Genomic DNA, 19,996 nt, shown 5'->3' with positions numbered 1-19,996 from the left:
ATTCACATCTCGTTCAACCTGGAACAAGACTTTAGAGAATTCTGCAGACTCCAATTGAGAGAAGCAGCAGGTATTCCACCAACAGACAGGCTCCGGAACAAAGGAGACTGTTCCTGTTTATTCAGTTGAATATATGCTTTTGTTTAAAAACAAAACACAACTTTGATGGCCTTGTCTTTTTATGATACTTTGGGTTGGCTTTGCTCCAACTTCTACAGCTTCAGATATAGTTAGTGAATGTCACAAATATGAGGCGGTCAATATGAAAAATAAACAACAGGATCATCAAGGTTGAACTAAATCACTTCAGAAGGCTTGAAAGAGACAGCCCCCTTTCCCCTAGAAGCCACACGCTACTTCAAGCTCAGTGTTTTTTAATCAAGGTATAGAAAGAGTCCACATACGAGCGAGATCTGTGTCTGGATCGCCTGTTGTTGGGGTCCGCCTGGTTTTTTTCCTTTTGTCTCCTTAATACAGCTTCCCACTGAGGCGCTGAATCAACCATGTCGTTCTCCTGCCGTATTCTGAAAAGCAAGACCATTCATCTAAAGTTAATGTCCACACATGTGGTGCTTTGTTTTTTTGGTTCATCCTAAACCAGCTTTTAAGTGATATTAAGAAATGATCAAGTTACTTAAAAGTGATTAAGAAAAATGAAGTTATTTAAGAAGCAATTTCATTATCATTAACTCAAAGCTAAGAATGTGTTGAATGGATTAACACATAAGTATATATGTATTTCTGTATAAATATTATAATATATAATATGTATGTACTTGTATATATGTATATACTTATGAATATAGTATAATATTTATACATACATGTAAGCATGTATTAGTTATATTCAGACTTCTACCTTTGTCTTAAAATTTTCTTAGAAAACGGTGTGTCAAACAAAAACATATTTAAGATTTTTTAAAATTTACTTTGCTACTACAGTTGACATTCAATATTTATTAGTTTCAGGTGTACAGCAGAGTGGTTAGACATTTATATAACTTATGAAGTGATCCCTCCCATAAGTCTAGTACCCATTTGACATATAACATATTCAAGTTTTGACTAAAGAGTGGCATCTGCTATAGAGACAATCTTAAGTCATGAGAGAAAATCATTTTTTAAAACGTGCTAACCAAAGCAGCAATAAATAATTGTATGTTAAATGCTCTTTAAAAAATCATACTAGTCAAAGTTTTCATGGTCAATAATTTCCAGATATAATTCTGATTGTTTAAGCCAGAAAACTAGAAGTGCAACAAAGTTAAATGTGGTGGCATCGTGCATTAGCTGCTGGGCAGGCACAGAGCATTGGGGCTATGGCTGCTCACAGGCCCAAGAGGTGTGAACACTCAAGATGGCCAGGGGCCAAGCAGGATATGTAAATGAGGGACCAGGAAATCCAGAGCAAATCAGAAGCAGAGGTAATTGGGGAGCATAGGCACCCGCCATGTGAGATCACAGGACAATGATACCAGACTTTTTATTTTTAAAAAGATAATCCACAAATCTGAATGTTTAAAGTGAACTCTTCCGATTTTAAGTAATGGCAAGCAATTCTGTGTGTAAGGTATCACATGGACCTAACAAAACCCACCCATGGACCACACTGAAGAAGTTCTGGATGTTCACTATATCGTCTTTTTGGTAACAAGATGAGGTATTGTAGGAGTGAAGTTAAGTGAGTGCATAATTAAAGCAAGTGCTTAATTAATGTGTAAATACTGTCTGGGATGCACTGCAACGCTGTGAAGCCATGAGTATTCCTTGCAAAAATTAAACACCTGTTATTTGAATATTTAACTTTTAATTTATGTAAATCCTCAGGAAACTGTTCCGGTGTGTTCATTTCACACACTGAGACTCCCAGGGTGTGGGAGAGAAGCACTAAATTGCAAGGAAATCAACCCAATACTGGGACTGGATGAGCATAAATGCTTCAAAACCAAAATGAAGTGAACAGGTAAGTTTGGAGTCATTTCTCTCGCTAAACAGATGTCTTCTGGTTGCCCTGTGACAGCACTTAATATAGGCTGTTGTGTGGATACTTGGATTTGCTTATAAATGCATATCAGTAGATGGATAGTAAATATTCATTTCACATATAACTTAGGGACAATGTAAGGCAAATTCAAGTAAAAAAAAACAACAGAGTACCTTCTGAGGTAGAAACTGTTTAAATCTCTCTAGATTAAGGAGGAATTGTGTTAAGTGAAAAATTATCTGTAACACACTTCAAACCCTTGAACTGTATATATTTCCTTGCTAAAGCTTTCCATTCTAACAGGCTATTTGAAAATTAACAGGATACAGTCACGGTATGTTTCACAGATTCCTTCTCTCATGGCATGAACAGAGGAAATTAAAATCCAACATATACTGCTATGGATCTCAACATTACAAGTATTTGAAGAAAAATAAGAGTAAACTGCTTGAGGACATAATTATTAACCATTGTTTGAAACACTCCAATTTGAAAATGCTATGTGCTTATATATGTGTGTGCTTATATATACTCATACATACATGTATTTTTCACAGCCAGAACCTACACTTCAAACCATCTTACGGATTCTGTGACAGTCTGATGGGGGAGCAGAGCTGGACTGAGGGATTCAAAGTTAGATCAAAACAGTCAGTGGGGAAGTAGCGGCTGGCAAGGAGGTATCTCCTTCCCCCCAGGCACCCACACCTCACAGTGCCCAGGGAAAGACATGAAACCCAGGTCTCCTAACTCCTAATCCTCCAGAGCTTCCATGCTGAACAATATGGCTGCATAGTCATGGGCAGGACTAAATTTCACAATGTGCGTGTTTGTTTTATCAGGAAATCACCATTTTTATTTCTGAGAGGTCAAGCCTTATGAGCAAGGCTGAGGCCAGACTTTGGCAAACAGATTTTTCCCAGAGGATAGACATTTAAAAGGAAGCACAACGAGTGTATGTGCATTCTTTTATCTATCTATCTATCTATCTATCTATCTATCTATCTATCTATCTTATTGTGCATTCTTTATTGTAGAATTTAACTGGCTACCTTCATACTAAGCCAGTGATGGCGAACCTTTTGAGCTCGGCGTGTCAGCATTTTGAAAAACCCTAACTTAACTCTAGTGTCGTGTCACATATAGAAATTTTTTGATCTTTGCAACCATAGTAAAACAAAGACTTATATTTTTGATATTTATTTTATATATTTAAATGCCATTTAACAAAGAAAAATCAACCAAAAAAATGAGTTCGTGTGTCACCTCTGACACACGTCATAGGTTCGCCATCACTGTACTAAGCTCTTACCTTGATGAAGAAAATGAAAGCTCCTGAAACATGAGCCCAGAGTCCTGTACCTTGCTACTGATAAGAACGACATCGGAAGAAATTTCAGACTATGGCATGTTCCTGTAACTCTTCTAAAAGTCTAAAGCAAGGGCAGTGAAACCCTGGCAATGAATATCCTTGTGACCCACATGTTTAAAAGACAGATGCCCTCTACTGGCGACACTGCTTCATAAATATTCGAACGCGGTGCATTAAAAATGTAAGGCTCATTGAAGAGTCACAACAGAAGCACATTTTCCTGAGTAATGGTGGCGTGGCTGTCTTAGTCTGTAATGAAGTTTGAAATTACACCCTTACAAAAGGCTTCCAGTTAATGGTGCCTCATTACAAGAATGAAAGTGTCATTTCGCCCATCAATGAACTGTTCCAGAAAATACAGGTGCTGCATGGAAAGGAAAATCTTAGGACTAGAAGCAAGAATATTATACCATCCAGTCCTTAAGAGGCAGAAGTTAACTATTTTGTTTATGCATGAGTGGATAAATAAATCTTTAAATGTAAAGGCAGCTCCTATAATGCACCTTGTCTCATCCATCCTTAGGTGTGGGATACACAAGTGTTGGCTTTGCTCCTTTTCTGTGCGTATGGGAGAGAGAGAGAGAGAGAGAGAGAGAGAGAGAGAGAGAGAGAGAAGAGAGAGAAACATTGATGTGAGAGCAAAACATGGATGGGCTGCCTCCAGCATACCTCCCACCAGGGATTGAACCCACAACCTGGGCATGAGCCCTGACTAGCAATCAAACCAGCAACCTTTTGGTGCCCGGAACGACACCCAACCAACTGAGCCACACTGGTCAGGGCCTTCCTGCTATTTTAATTATGATGTGGGGATTTACATTAAGAAAAACAGTACCTTTTAAAAAGTCAAAATGTGCTCTCACATGACAGTCATGAAAGTATCAAGGGGAAGGGGTCAATGGGAGAAAAAAAGGGGGATACCTGTAATACTTTCAATAACCAAAATAAAAAATTTTTAAATGTCAAGGGGAAAAAAGAGTCCACTGTAATTTTCACTGGGGAAATATTAATTTTCAAATGTTACATTTAAAGTGAACCTGAAAAATGCTGTTTCCTTCCTGTATCCTTAGATGCAATAACTCTAAATTTATCATATTATACCTATTTTCTTATCTAAAACTATGCAGAGTTAATAGTTGGGGTAGGGAGCATTATGACAAGGCTTTTGTTTTTTAATGTGTAAGGAAGGAGGTTGCTTCAAAATAGAACAAATTTCAATGACATTTCAGGATAGAAGAATTCTAATATATTTCCCCCACGTCTCACCAAATTTCAACACCTTACTTTTCCCGGAGATGCATGCAATTTAGATTATAAGTGTATGTGACACTTAATTAAAGTCTGCAAAAGGTTTGGAGATGAAACGCCATATAATCGTTTGATAACAAAAATGAAGATAATGACTATTCCTAGTCTCTTCTTTCCTGTCTGCCCAATTATAGTTCGGCCTCTTCTGCAGAATTCTTCACATTAAATGAATTCTTATACAAACTCTCATGGGCTTTGCTCTCTACCTTTACCCAGGCGGATTTGTTCCTAATAGGACCATCCTTTACACCAGTTCTAATTCACTACTCATTCACTGAAATAAAGACCATATTTAATGCTGAACCTGAGAAATCTCACAAAGCAAATGTATAATGAAGCTCCAAGAATGTATGAGCAATACACGGCGCTCTGCCTGGTCCCCGCTCTGCCATTATCTGGGCAAATTGCTTATCTTCTTTGGTCAGGTGTCAGTTTTTCATCTACCTAATTATTGCGAAGATCCTGTCTAGCTTTAAACTCTATTTTTCTCTATTTGTGTTTTATTTCAAACCAGTCAGACACATTGAGACAAACCTCTACTCTTCATCTATGGCACGGCTTTCCAGACAATTGCTTCATATGACCACTCCATCGCTGATATTAAGTCTGCGGGTCCCAACTGACTGTAGCCTTGTGTTTCTCATCAACTGCACTCATTTTCGGATCACCTGCTATAAACCAACCTTCTTTTTCTTTTATTTTCAGTTTTTCTTCCCTAGGGAAATTTATGTTGGTTCCAGGCATCTGTCGACCTACTCCCTTAAGACCACCAAGCAAAAAATTCATTTGCTTTTCCCAACTTTCCCCCATCATCAATAAATTATTCTTATTTGCTCTTAAAGATGCTTCTGTCTCTTCCACTTATTCCTTATGCTCTCCCTGCAAAATAGGCTACCTTTTGGTGCAATTTCTCTTTCAAGCTCTCCTTCTGTTTTCCTAATTTTTCAACCTGCTTTGCCCTCGCTCAGTAATCAGACGTCATCCTTCAGCGGCTACAGCGTTGCACCTCCACAGTCATCTCTGTCAACTTTGATTATGCTCTGGAAGCCCTAATTCATCCATATCAAATGTCTACATTTTGAAATGACTTATTAGAGTGGAAATCAGAAACCCTCGCAATCTGTAGCATGGCGAACACTGCTTCCATTGGCTTCGTATGATCGGTTCTCTCTGGGCCCATAATTTCTACCTGGTCTCAGCCTCTACCTAAATCAGGAACAGGGCAGGAGGGAAGGCAAGCAAGGAAACAGTTGCCTCCTTTCAGGCTATCTGAAATAAATGCCCTACTGGTTTAAGCTTGCTATCATCCAAAACACATTTTTGTTTTGGTTTGTGTTTTCCCTTCGGGCACAGGGACAATAAAGTTCTTTTTTTAACCCCCCTGCAAAATCCTGCCAACATCAGGCCCTACTCAGATGCATCGTCCCTGTCAGTTGCAGTGCCACAGAAGACAGTTTCTTCTTCTTTTTTTTCTTTTTAGGAAAATAATACAAAAGACCTTGTGGAACATATTTAAAATATTTAAAGCCATCTTAATCCATTATTCAGATACAGATTCTAAAAGAGATCTAAAGGGCAGGAAGAAACTAACAATATTTATGGCAGGAAAATTTCATGTTAGAAACACGGACGTCCTTTTTGTTAAAGGGAGCTGGGCCCTGGCTTACAGATACAACAGGGACTTCAGATAGCAGGGAGCAGTGCTGACTGCTCTCACTCATCTACAGTACCTGCCTGTGCAGGACACTTCCTACTTCTCAAAGCACATTTATTATTTCCTGGATGTTTACAAAGCTCTTGTGAGGTAGACAGGACAGGTATCATTCCACTTTGCATAAGGGAAAACTGAGATTCAGAGGGTAAGGTAACCAGCTCCTAGCCACAGAGTTCTCCAAAGCTGGGTCAAATTTATAGCACAGGCTCCTGTGCTCTACTGCACCCGTGTGTACACACATGCGCCCACACACAGCCTCACATACATAACTAACGAGTTTGTGATGCAAACATCCCAGGATAAAATCAGGGAAAGGTCCAAATGGTCTCCTGTTGCCAATTTACGCTAGTCCTGCTCTTACTCCAGGCTTCTCATTTCTTTTATTCTTCTATTTTAAAATCCTCACACGAGGATATTGATTTTTTTTTTTAGAGAGAAACATCGATGTGAGAGAGGAACATCAATGGGTTGCCTCCTGTATGCACCCCAACCAGGGATTGAACCCATAACCTAGGTATGTGCCCTGACTGGGAATGGAACCCGCCACCATTTTTGGTGTATGGATGATGCTCTAACCAACTGAACCACCCGGCCAGGGCATCTTTTACTCTTGTAATCTTCACCAAGCTCCAGAGTTACTTCCACTTGTATGCTTATGCAAAAAACACCAGACTGCTTCTCAAGTCGCTGCCCCTCCACCCCCTCCAAATCCCCCACTTCAAAATCCTAAAAGCCTAGCCACACATCAAAGCTAATGACTGGGTAATCCACAGATTCTCCCTGGTGAATGCTCAAAGGATGCTGATTCTCATCAATAGCACAGAGCATGTTTTGCAGACTGGTTTCTTTGAATGTGCAGGATATTTTATTAAACTCAAGTTGTTTTCAGGGAAAGCTGGTTTGTGAAAGGTTTCCCTCTGATAAATCTACTTCCTGGGTTCTCCTTCAATATACACCCTGGGCAAGTCCAGAGCACAGCCCACGCACTCCAACCTCTAGCGACCAGATGGCTGACCCTTCAGATCTCAAGGATAAGATTCAAAGTTCTAACGAGTGCACATGAATACAACAGGGCTGAATTTTGAGACCTTGCTGCAGGAAGCAGAACATCATCAGGTTCAAGGCAGTCTGCCTCATTCTAGGGTCACCAGAGTCCTTTGATAAAAGCACAGAGGACTCTGTGGAGAGCCTGGCTGGGTCACACTGCTTCTGGGATAAGGAAGGGCAGATGGAGTAGAAGAGATATATCCTCTCCCCAAAAACAGAGTCTTCTGCACAAAGAGGAAGTCAGGAGAGGACCCTCCATCACAGACAGAAGACCCATTAGGACCATCAGCAGGGCTGCAGTTTAAATATTCAGACCTACGCATCCTGATGTGGAAGGAGTGGGTTCTGGCAAAATGTGAAAGGCAAATAATGGGATCGAGGGTTAGTGGAAGCACAGAGTTATGTGTAAGTGGCCCCCGGAGACAGCCGTGCTTGCAGCTTCTCCTGCACACCCGCCGCCACCTGCTGCACGAGAATCTGCAGGAGTGGGGATTGCAACTGAAAGACGTATTTCTTCCTCTGCCCACTCTTTTGCTGTGCCCCTGAGATCTAGACTCTAGACCTCATCTTTGACAGACACAGGCAACTTATGAAACCCCGGGGCAATATTTCTACAGGTAAAATGAGTCTGAAAGCCTCTGTGTCGGTGTGTTTTGAAAGTGATTTCTCATTAACAGCCTTCCAAAGCACATTAGCACTTACACACTCAGAACCACCACCATCCTAAAATACACTACTTACACAATACAAAGAATCCCAACCTAAAAAGCTGTGCCTGGGGAGGGGTGGGAGAGAAAGTCTTGAGGGAGAAAACACCTACAAGGAATACTGGAGCTGGTGAGCAAGTAGAACAGTAATGAGCTATTTAAGGACTTGCTGGCAACCCTTTAATAGTGTTTCATTTTGAACAGCAAATGTCACCATGAGTGCTTTTGGCCCCAAAAGACACTATTTTTAAACAGGCCACCATCTGAGAAGTTGAGACTATAGCGTCTACGAGCACAATTTAAAATATACCAAGCAAAAGAGAAATAAATTTGTTAAGATACTGGCTTGATCAGTTAGTACAACTGTGTGTGTGGTGGGGGAGAAGGTGAGATATTTTGCTTTGTTTTGTGTTGTTTGTGAAGACTGTGAATTTTAGAGCAGGAAGAGGGGACCTCAGGGAGAGCTGCCCTCCACACTTGGGCTTTTACAGAAGAAGAAACGGGATCACTTCCTTGAGAAGAGTGTTATAACACACTGAGATCTCACCTCTATGCAGTGTGAGTCCAGCCCCAAGAAGGCTCCACAGAGAAAGCTCCCCTAAGAAAATGGTCTGCGCTCACAATGCTGTCTGGGCTATTATTGCACAGGCTTTGTAGTCGGAGAGGGAGGCTGATTCAGTGTGTGCCAAGCACAAGGGCTCTGAGTACTAAAGAAGGACCTTGGAGATTATCTCTTCCAACTTCCTCATTTTACAGAAGATAAAAAAACGACCCAGAAAAGCAAAAACAACCAGGCCAGAGTTCCACCTCAGGTGAGAATGGGTTTCTAACAGTAGCACTACTGACATGTTTTTGGGGCCAGATATTTCTTTGTTGTGGGGGGCAGTCTGTACATTGTAGGATATTTAGCAGTATCCTGGTCTACAGCAATCCCCTCGCCCAATTATGACAATCAAAAGTGTCTCAAAACATGGCCAAATATCCTCAGGGAGCGGAGGGGAGGGAAAAATTGTCCCCAGTTGAGAACCACTGGGTTAGCAACTGGCACAGGAGCAACCGAATCCTTCTCACTCCCAACCTAGCACTATGAGAACACCTGTTTTCAAATAATTATTTTGCTACAAGCGAGAACTGATTAATGCATTAAGCCATCACTAATGCTGATTACATGTCAAATGATGTTATTAAAAAGCTCTTAAAAAATGAGTCTTAAAGATATGAATAAACTGCATTTCCCCATCTAATTGTATGTGCCTAACATAAATATAAACACATATTTGCATATACATCTAAATGAGGCTGAAACTATAGAATCCATACAACAATGAGTCCCTCATTTTTGGTTGGGCAAAATATAGTAACATCACGTTAAAAGATACTTCAGGGACACCAGCCGGTATGGCTCAGGGGTTGAGCATGGACTCATGAACCAAAAGGTTACCGCCTCAATTCCAGATCAGGTCATATGCCCGGGTTGCAGGCTCAATTCCTAGTGTGGGGCGATCAATTATTCTGTCTCATGGATGTTTCCATCTCTCTCTCCCTCTCCCTTCCTCTCTAAAATCAATTTTTTAAAAATATATTAAAAAATACTTCAGGGAGAAACCCCTCTACTCACAGTAAAATTTCTTACTACCCTTAGACAAATTCACTACATGTTGTACCTAAGTATAGATCAACTTTGTTTTTAATTAACAAGATGGAACCTCATTGTCAAACTGTTTAATTATCTTATTATAAAGATAAGAAACTCAGTTCAAAGAGCTGAGGTTTCCTAAAAGACGGCTTCAAAATAGTGCCAGATTGCTTCTTAAACACAGGTGAGACAATCCGGCTTAAAAATACACAGGAAGCCCAGCTTTCACCACCGACAGCAGCCTCTGCTTTTGCAGGTCCAGCTAGCTGTAATATTCCAGTATTACCTGTTTCTCTTTTTCCGGTGTTCTCGATTGGAATTTTCTGATTCACTACCACTGCTTGTGTTACAGCGCGAGCGGGACCTGAAGACAAAATAAGAGCAAGTGAAAAACTCACATTTAAGACAAATGGAAAATTTTAGAAAGGTTCATGTTGGTTCTTTGGAATTAATTCCATAGTAAGATTACTAACCCAAACGTAAGTAGCTTCCCTCCCCCGGTCAGTGTTTCTCAATCCAGTCAGACATCTGAATGAGTCTAAAGAAGTGTGATTAGATTAAGGCGAATGTCACTATGCTCCCAGAAGGACTAAAAAAACCAATCACTTCCAACAGAAATCTGACATAAAGCTATAAGCCCCTGTGCTAAACCAAACCTCCACCCTTCATTGAGAGGCAGAGTTTATTTCCTCTCCCCTTGAATTAGTGCTCGTCTTGGGGCTGATTTTACCAACAGAATGAGGTGGAAGGGATACTCTCACAGTTCCAGGACTAGCCCTTAACAGGGCTGGTAGCTCCTGATTCCTCCCAGCCACCAGAGACCCCGGAGAGGGGCCCCAGGCCTCCAGCCACTCTGCCAGGCACCAGACAGAAATAACCCAACCTCAGCCACCATCCAACTGAAACTTTGTCTGAAACTAGCAAAGCTAACTAGAAAAACTTCCTGTTCAATCAACAGAATTATAAAAGAGGTATAGGTGATTACTGTTGCTTTAAATACACCAAGTTTTGGAATGGTTTTAATGTAGCAGCAGATAACTCAGACAGCTCCTCTGGGAGCAGAAACAAGAGAGATTGCTAAGGGTGCTACAGAATGGAAGACTGAGAACCAGCTGACACCCATTTCAGGTAAAAGAACACATTTACAGTACTCTTAAAGCAGTCACTAATAAAACAAACAAGAAAGTCCCTCCTCTGGCCTCAGTTCTGAGCTCTGCTAATCTGCTGATCCTGCCTCCCTCTCCTGGGCCCTCCTTCCCATTTTGTGTTTTTGTTTGTTTGTTTGTTTGTTTTTTTTACCTCCTCCTTTGCTTTAGATCTGAGTCTTCACCACTGTTATGGGCTTTCCTATGGAAAACAAATAAATGAAGACATTAAAGAAAATAGAAAGTTATCAATTGGCTAAGGAAAGCACACCAAAATGAGTTTCACTTCATGTATATGCTACATAGTCATTCATTATCAAACATTGGAATCGGGCACATATGTCCATCCCTACAATAGGTCCCAGAAATAGACTACCAATTGGCTTCAAGAAACCAGCAACCTAGTGGAGGCACAACATGTCTGTTAAATTCCATTCATCCAGTGATGCAGTTAGTCTAAAGTTTCAAGGTCTGCAATCCATCAAGCCAAATTCTGCCATCATCTGACATCAGCTCTCTCCTGGATGCCCTTCCCAACACCCTGGCTTCCAAGTCCCCTTGACCTTTTCTCTAATAATCTCTTCACAATAACGCAGCACCCACATCCTGGTCACACTTGAACTTTATCCTCTGTAACCACCTCTAATCACTGCTCTCAGACCACAATCCCCTCCACCCCCACACCCCCCTTTACCACTTCTATTTACTTTCAAACAGCTTTGATGGGGTATCCTGGTTAAAATGTGAGGACTCTGGAGCCAGACAACCTGAATATGAATCCCACCTCCTTCATTGATGAGTTGTGATTTAAATTATTTCTCTATTCAGTGCCTCCATTTTAACAGAACCTCCCACAAAAGGTTGTTATTAGGACAAAATGAATTAATACATTTAAAGTGTATAGAGTAGGATCTAGCCCATTGTGTGCACTCAATGAATGTTAACTGTTATTACTGCTCATTCAACTACTTCCATTCTACCTTTCTTTGACCTCAATAGGATTATGTGCCTATTGACTGTGTGATTATCCATCAGCTCTTTCCCTCCTTCATTCCCTCTCTGACTCAGCTTAGATTTCTATCATCTCAATAACATGCATGCCAATACTCAAAACTTCCTCCAACTTTTTGTTTTCTGTTCAGTCTTTTTGGCAAGACCTCAACCAACTATCCAGGTTCTCTGGGCTACACCTCAACAGCTGGCTGAACAGTGCTGGATGGAGTTACACAAAAGAGCATATTAGTTACACTACAAATCCATGTTCATACTAGTGGATCCTCAAGTGGATCCACAACATGGCCCAGCAATGGTACCACCATTCTCTGATCTAAGTGCTCTCTGTTTCTGTAAAGCATTCAAGAGCTATATATGCCCTGATCACAGTGCAAAAAACCCTAAATTGAAAATAATCTTCCTTCAGCATTTTGAAGGTGATGCTTCATTATCTTTTTTCTGATATTGCTGTTAAGCAGCCCAAGACCAGAATTCTTATTTGTCACCATTTATGCATGGACTTTTCTTTTCTCTTCCATATTCCTTCCCTACTCCAAGTGTTAAAAATTCTCTCTAAATCTATAATGTTTTAAAATTTTATGATAATGAATCTTGGTATGGATCTAATTTTTCAATCTATTATATCAAATGCTCAGCAGGTTCTCCATAAAGTACGATAATTCAGTTCTGAAATACTTTCTTGTACAACTTCTTTAATACTTTCCTCTTCTGCATTTTCTTGAGGTTTTTCCCTAGAAATTTCATTAGTCGAATATTTCATATCCAGGTTACATATCTATGCTTTGTTTTTGCTCTACTCTGGGGAGGATTTCCTTAACTTTATCTTCTAAACCTTCTATTGATTATTTTAAAAATTCTGTCACATTAAAGTCTAAGAACTTTTATTCACTCTTTCCTTTTGATATCAAAGTTTTCATTTTCCAAAGATAATAATTACACTTTCATAAAAAGCTTTCTGTTTCTTATATTGACTCTATTTCCTATGAGTGCCCCTGCCCCACCCCTCCCCCCCAACACACACACACACAAACAACTCCTAGTTGTTTCAGTCTCTGTCTTTCCAAACAGAAATTATCCTCAAATGCTGGGTGATAATGACTCTCTCAAGCATTGTGCACTAAACCTCTGGGTGGAGAGCATGTTAACTGATGGCTTTACTGTCATGTGGAACAAAGTGATGTGGATAGTCTCAACCATTTCCTTGGAAAATCCTTGGAAAGTTTCTATCTGCAGATCTTTCCTCTTGTATCTGTCCTTTCTTACAGTGAGATTCTATAATCTCATGTCTGGAAGATACAAGCCTGGCTTCTAGCATTCTGGGAATGAAGAGAGAAGGGAGCCATTTAGTAAGCAGATTTTCACTCTCTTGATTTTTTCTGTGGCCACAAATTCTATGTCTCTTTTACCAAGTTAATAATCCTAGGTCTGTCATAGGCTTGGTCTTTGCATTCTATCTATACTATCTATCTGGACAGCCTCCTCTGTATTTCATATTTCAATTAACATTTTTAAGAAATTTATATTTTAGTCAAGACAACTAACCCAACTCCTGACTTATTTCCAACAATCCATGTGAATCCTGCACTTGGACTTCTCAAAGGAACCGCAAATTCCACAATCCCAAACCCAAAAAGTTGTCCCTTTCAGCATGTAATGTCCTGCTGGTTCTTATTTCAGTGCATCACACTTCAATTCATGAAACTGCACAAGCCTGGTCTTCATTCTTGACATCTTTCGCTCCTTCACCCTCATGCTGATCCTGCCAGCACTATTGATTCTACCTCTGGATGGGTTTTGAAACCACCTTTCTTGTCTCCACATCACCAGGTTGGCTCATGCTCCCATTCTCTTTGGCCAGGACTCATATGATAGCCTGCTGCCTGGCCTCTCTGTTTCCACAACTATCCCCTTCCACCTCTTTTCCACAGAACAGTAAGGGCCACCTTTACACAAAACAAATATGATCTTGTTATCATCCTTTCTGAAAACTACTGATCTAATGACCAAAATCCTCAACAAAGCTCAGGTGTCTGATGAGGTCTGGCCCCACCTTTCTCTCCAGGCTCATTTCTAGCACTTTTCTGCTCACCCTCAATGCTTGAGCAACACTGGCCTTTATCCTTTTCATGAATGCTCCCCTCTCCCTTCTATCCCAAGGCCTCAGCACATACCAGTCCCTCTTCCTCTCTTTGCTTGCTTTTGTCTGATCCCAGCTCCAGCTCCAGCATCCGGCCTCAGGAACCCTTCCAACCTCCTTAACTCAACAACGCAGCAAAACCGCTCCTAATAGTGCATGTGTTTGGATGGCAAACGTTTATCAACCAGTTATTCTTAGAACAGGTATACTTTTCTATATGCATTTTTCAGTTAAAAAGTTTTTAAATTTCCCTAAGCATAACTGCCCCCTGAAGAACATATAACAGTCATAACTGCACATGTATTTGTAATTTGTATGTTTCTTCCCTAACAAACGATAAACTCTCAAAGGTCAGAGACTTTCTCTGATGCTGTTTAATACAGTGCCTGGCATACAGTGGGTACTCTAAACATTTTTGAGTATAAAGATTAATGGGGGTAAAAATAAATTGTTCTGTCAGAAAGCATGCTGGGTTTCTTTTTTAAAATAGGAATGTTTAAACACGCAGGCATCAGGGTCTCCATGAACCTTGACAATTATAAAGAAGTTTGTATGTGTATTCAATAATACAGTCTTTCCCCCTAGGGCTGTGGTCGGCAAACTGCGGCTCGTGAGCCACACGCGGCTCTTTGGCCCCTTGAGTGTGGCTCTTCCTAAGCCTTAGGAGTACCCTAATTAAGTTAATAACAATGTACCTACCTATATAGTTTAAGTTTAAAAAATTTGGCTCTCAAAAGAAATTTCAATCATTGCACTGTTGATATTTGGCTCTGTTGACTAATGAGTTTGCCGACCACTGCCTAGGGAATGAATCCAACATTTCATCAGATTCTCAGAGTTTTATCACCGAAAAAGATTGAGACCAATGTTCTAGACTCTGCCAGAATTTGGTAGCTGTACTCATCTAATGACAGATGACTGGCAAAATAGAAATTGTGGTATCTTCTGCAAAACATGTTATCCTGGTATCCATTACAAAAGAGAATTTCCTATTATTAAATTTAAGTCCTTGAGATTCTTCCATGCTGATGACAAATCTCAGTTTTAAATGTCAGAGTTAATCCATGTCTGTAGGGATTTGTGCCCAGGGGCAAGGTAAACATATGTGAAGATAAAACAAGACTAACAAGGACAGGGACATTTAAAGGGCATTTATAGCGAAAAAAACAATAAAGAATGAGCTTTGTCTCAGTCATGCTGACACGAAGCAATGGCTGGTCTCCTCCAAACACACATGCTGAATAAGAGATCTTTTAGGTGACACAGAACCAGACAGAAGGCTTTATGGTGCTCAGACCAAATCCCAATGGTCTTTTCCCCGAATGGTGCCTATGAAAGGGTCCTGTAACCACGCACCACAATTGCTTCTCTGTGTTTCACAGGAAGCCAACAGAAAATGGATTTCAGTGCAGAGTCATTAGTCTGGATCTGAGAATGTATATGCTCCAAACTATTTCAAGCATTTAGTTTGAAAAGAAATGTAAAGCTTGGTGCATTTTAGCAAAACTTGGTAAGTTCATTTTTGAATATATTAAAATCAAAGTGGCCATTTGCTCAACATGTGCAATTCTTTTATGTTGGAAATGACAAAGTACACTAATAATTAAGAATGAAAAACTGTAAAAACTTTAACAATCATCAGACGATGCCAAATTCTTAATATATTTAGTGAAACCCACTACCCACATCCCTCAGCACACATATATACATAAAGGCATTTTAAAAGTATTTCCCAGGGGTGTTGCCACGTTTTTTAGTTGTCTGAATTGAACCAATCCTTGGTAGGGAAGGAGGGCAGAAAACCTTCCCTCCTGCCTTACTGAAATGATGGTCCATTACCCTGGCCTTTTCCAGATGTACAGCCCTGGATCCAAATCCCAGATGTGTTACAAAGGACAGTTCCTGCCATCTCCCCGAGCCAGTTTTCTTCTCTGTAGAAGTGAGATGATAATGCTGGGCCAGGTCCTGTCCACTGGTGCTCAGCCCCATCCCAACCCATCTGTCATCTTCCCTGTAGTGCCAGCACTAGACGGCGGGCAATTGCATTTTCCTGGACTCCTTTGCCAGCTGGGTTCCACTTAGAGACACTCAGGTGAGATCTGAAGGCAGGGGAAAAGGGGAGGCAATTGTGCTTCTGATAGTACCTGTGGCACCCACTCATGCGCTCCTGAGAAGTGGGGTTCCACAGCGTCAGCTACAGTGGTGGCACCTCCGACAGTGGCAGCCAGCAATGCCAGCAGCCAGCACAGGCTCCTGGGAGCCAGCTCAAAGGCAGAAGCAGCTCTGCATCTCTGGTAACACTCCCTTGTCTCCTTTTATTCCTCCAGCCCAGGGGCAGGGCAGCATCCAGACCTCAGGGCTGTACCATGTCTCTGCCTTTCGTTCCTTTCATCCTACTCATATTTGTGCACCAAAATTCCCTGCGTTAATCCCTCTCTGCTAAAAAGGCCTCGTGACTGAATGATACAAATGCCCATTTCTGTATGGTTATTATAAGGATAAAATGAGCTAATATACAGCAAGTAAACTGCTCAGGACTTCAATGGTCCTCAGGACATGATGAATGCCAACTATTACTCCATTATCCACTGTTGGTCATGATTTCTCTCCCCCTTTCCAGCCCTAGGAGGTGAGGGTGATATGGACCTTTCTCTGCTTAACTAACCATCAAAGGATTTCAGTGAAGTTGGACTGGTTGGAGAAAGCTGGGGAATACAGTTCTGGAAAACCGGCAGAAGTAGAAGAAATGAGACAGGGATGGACCAACAGGTAAGTATAAACAGGGCCGAAAAGACAGAAGGGCCTCTGCTTGCCAGACCCACCATGATATAAAAGGAATGTTGATGGTTATCTGAGAGCGTGACCTGAATGTCTCACAATTATAAAAGTCACTCATAAAATACCACTTACGTAGGTACCCAGGGCAAAACACAGCCCCATCATGTAGGAATGAAGTGGATTTCCCCGGTGAGTCATTTCTTGGGTCTTCCTCTCTTGGACCTGCCCCACTGCCCACCCTGCTTTGCAAAGAGAGTCCCAAACTTCTAGATACGGACGTTTATAAAAAATTAAATAGTACACACATGTACATATAACCACCCAAACAATCCAACCTGCTGGGCAACACAATGCATTTTCTCTGCGCTTTGAAAGGAGTTTTGCTCACATTTATACAACCGTATCTGCCTGAGAGCAGAGAACACAGCCTCAGTTGCGATTAATCTGTAACATAATTTTGTCTTCCTAGGCTGAAACATGTAATGTCTTTTATGTACTAATATATGTCATTGACATAACATGTTATATAATTTGTTGCACATACTATATAATATATATTATTAAAGTATATCATATATGTATTTCTTAACAACTTATCAGTACAATACAGAAAGCAAGTTCCTGTTAATATTTTTGAAATTATGCTCTGAATCTGGCTGTTTAAGAGAAATGCTTCGGGACCCCTAACCTATTTTATTTATCTCAGAAAATATAGGCTTTCTGCTCTCCTGGGGAGACAAACAGTCTTGATATTATGAGAATAACCCGTGATAAAAATGTGACTGGGACCGAAAATTAAATCAGGGGCTGTGCTCAGCCTACCTTCTCCTTGTCGGCTGTACAGAGTCGTTGTCGCTCCCACAGGAGGGGTTTCGGCGGCGTGCGCAGGGGAACTTTGGGGACTTCGTGCGGTCATGGGGAGAGTTGTAGAGACCACTAGAGTGAGAGAGGAATGGTCGATAATCCCTGGAGGCCCTGGAGGAGCAAACACCCTAACCCCAGACCCCAATGGTCCTAGGGGGGCAGTCATGACTGCACAATTGGTACTTTCAAGGGAATTGTGGGCAAACGGTGCTTTTTGTTGACAAGATACATTGAAAGAAAAGAGGGGTAAAATCTGGTAAAACAAATCATATAGGTCATTATTTTGCAGGAATGGATTTTTCTTGGTGGCCTTCAACAATGAGAAATGAACAGACACAAAGGTCAGGAATAATTACAACAATGAATTGCATTTATGATGAGCCTACCACCTGCCAGGCGCTGACCAAGCTCAAAACTTTGTATTCATTATCTTAGCGAATAGTCATATTAACCCTAAGCACTGAAGTACAATTATTAGGCCCATTTAACAAAAAAGATAAGAGAAATACAGAATGTTTCATTCAGTAGCCCAAGTAAAGTAGCTAGAAAGTATAGAACTAGGATTTGAACCCCTGAGTAGTCATACCTGAAACCATCGTAAGGATGTGCCCAGGAAGTTATAATGCAAGTATGTCGCTGCTTTGATAGTTATGAACAAAAGAAACTAAATATATATTTTTATGTCTTCTAGAATTACTATTCATCAGCTACAGATTTCAACTCACGTTTTTATAAGAACTATGAAACTGGAGGAAGTATCATTACTACATTTCATTTAGAGTTTTCCAAAATACATCATCTCTAAACCAGCGGTTCTCAACCTGTGGGTCGCGACACCTTTGGGGGTCGAACGACCCTTTCACAGGGGTCGCCTAAGACCATCGGAAAAACATATATAATTACATATTGTTTTGTGATGAATCACTATGCTTTAATTATGTTCAATTTGTAACAATGAAATTGGGGGTCACCACAACGTGAGGAACTGTATTAACGGGTCGCGGCATTAGGAAGGTTGAGAACCACTGCTCTAAACCATCACGGTGACCTTCCAAGGCAGTTTCTTAATATACACTGGTTTCCTCTCTGTCCTTCCAGGAGAGAGTTCCACGTTGGGACACATCCTGTTGATCTCCACTTCACAAGTTCCCGGTCACGCTGATGCAGGAATCTGACTGCCTGGTCCAGAGCTAGTCCTGACCCGCCACAAAGCAGGTGGATTCTATTATTTGATAGAGGCAACTGCTAACCCCTTCCCTACTGTTCTCCTTCAGAAAAACAAAGATCCCCTTACCTCTGGGGGCCATTTTCTTCCCACGGCGCATGAGGTTTGCTTCTTTGGATATCAGGACTATTTTCATTCTTGGCTTTCTTAAAGCTTCAATTAAAAAAAAAAAGTATGAAACACAAATTAACTAGAAAATAAAAGGAAGTTAACTCACATACTTATTTCTCCAGTAAAATTATTTAACAAATGTTTAAAAATGTGTTTATTTATACCCATGACTCATTCCAAAAAGAATATGATTTTCCTACAAAAATACATGTCTCCAGCAAGTACTTTTGTGTCTTTCCCCCTCTTTTTCTTTCTGGTTTTACTGCTTTAAGCGAACAGGAGCCAGGTCATCCATTGTTAAGAGACTTTCAAGAGAGCCCACCTGCAGGACAGGGAGCACAGGCATCCAGGCTTGTGTGGCCGGCTCCCTCTTTTCAAGGTGGTCAGAGACCCCTGGCTCTGGGTGTGGGTCTGAAGCTGTGCAGGGCAGTCGGCTCTGAGCAGGTTCAGGCTGCCCCCACTGACCTTGCCCTGCCCTCAGCTTCCGCCTTCCTTGGCATCATCCTTCCAAATCAGAATGACTTTCAATGCTATTTCCTGACCAAGTATCATCTTTCTGCCCTAAGAATGTAAATATATCTGAGTTGTTATTCCATCCCAACAAATTGTTTTAGAAACACAGGGGAGACACCAGGAAGGGACTTCTTAGAAGCCTTCGTCACTGGTGGGGGAGGGGGGAGTGCCTCCTCTCAGCTTCCGAAAGAGAGCTACTGAACTGGTGCCCTTTAACCCTGGCTCTCTGAGGAATCCTCTACATACTGTCTTCAAACCTGGTCCTAGCGGGGTTCTTTATATCAGCCAAGAAAAAGGAGAGAGAAAAAAACGACAAGGTCATTTCAAAATATGAAAATAAACTTGCACCCTAGGATATTATAACCACACAGGAATATAAATCTAAAAATATATTTGATGAAAGCACATCACTCATAGTATTAGTAGGTAGTAAGTAGTAGG

General features: G+C 41.0%; 1 protein-coding gene across 7 annotated transcripts in view; it reads right to left on the bottom strand.

Annotated features, from left to right (window-relative positions):
- Positions 1–19,996, bottom strand: part of EPB41L4A (erythrocyte membrane protein band 4.1 like 4A) — a 208,258-nt gene that overhangs the window by 15,397 nt on the left and 172,865 nt on the right. For 6 of the 7 annotated variants that reach the window (XM_023748602.1, XM_023748722.1, XM_023748641.1 and 3 more), the window contains exons 15-19: positions 19,001–19,084; positions 17,665–17,778; positions 11,068–11,115; positions 10,055–10,132; positions 405–524 (exon numbers count right to left, since the gene is read on the bottom strand). In XM_023748602.1, the coding sequence (XP_023604370.1) occupies positions 405–524; positions 10,055–10,132; positions 11,068–11,115; positions 17,665–17,778; positions 19,001–19,084 (444 nt within the window). The remainder of the gene's footprint in view (positions 1–404; positions 525–10,054; positions 10,133–11,067; positions 11,116–17,664; positions 17,779–19,000; positions 19,085–19,996) is intronic. The other variant, XM_023748695.1, reaches the window with a different exon arrangement.

Source organism: Myotis lucifugus, unplaced genomic scaffold (genome assembly GCF_000147115.1).
Source record: "Myotis lucifugus unplaced genomic scaffold, Myoluc2.0 scaffold_0, whole genome shotgun sequence".
NCBI classification, from domain to species: Eukaryota; Metazoa; Chordata; class Mammalia; order Chiroptera; family Vespertilionidae; genus Myotis; species Myotis lucifugus.
Note: the sequence above shows the minus strand (reverse complement) of the source record. Positions and strands in the feature narration are given on the sequence as shown.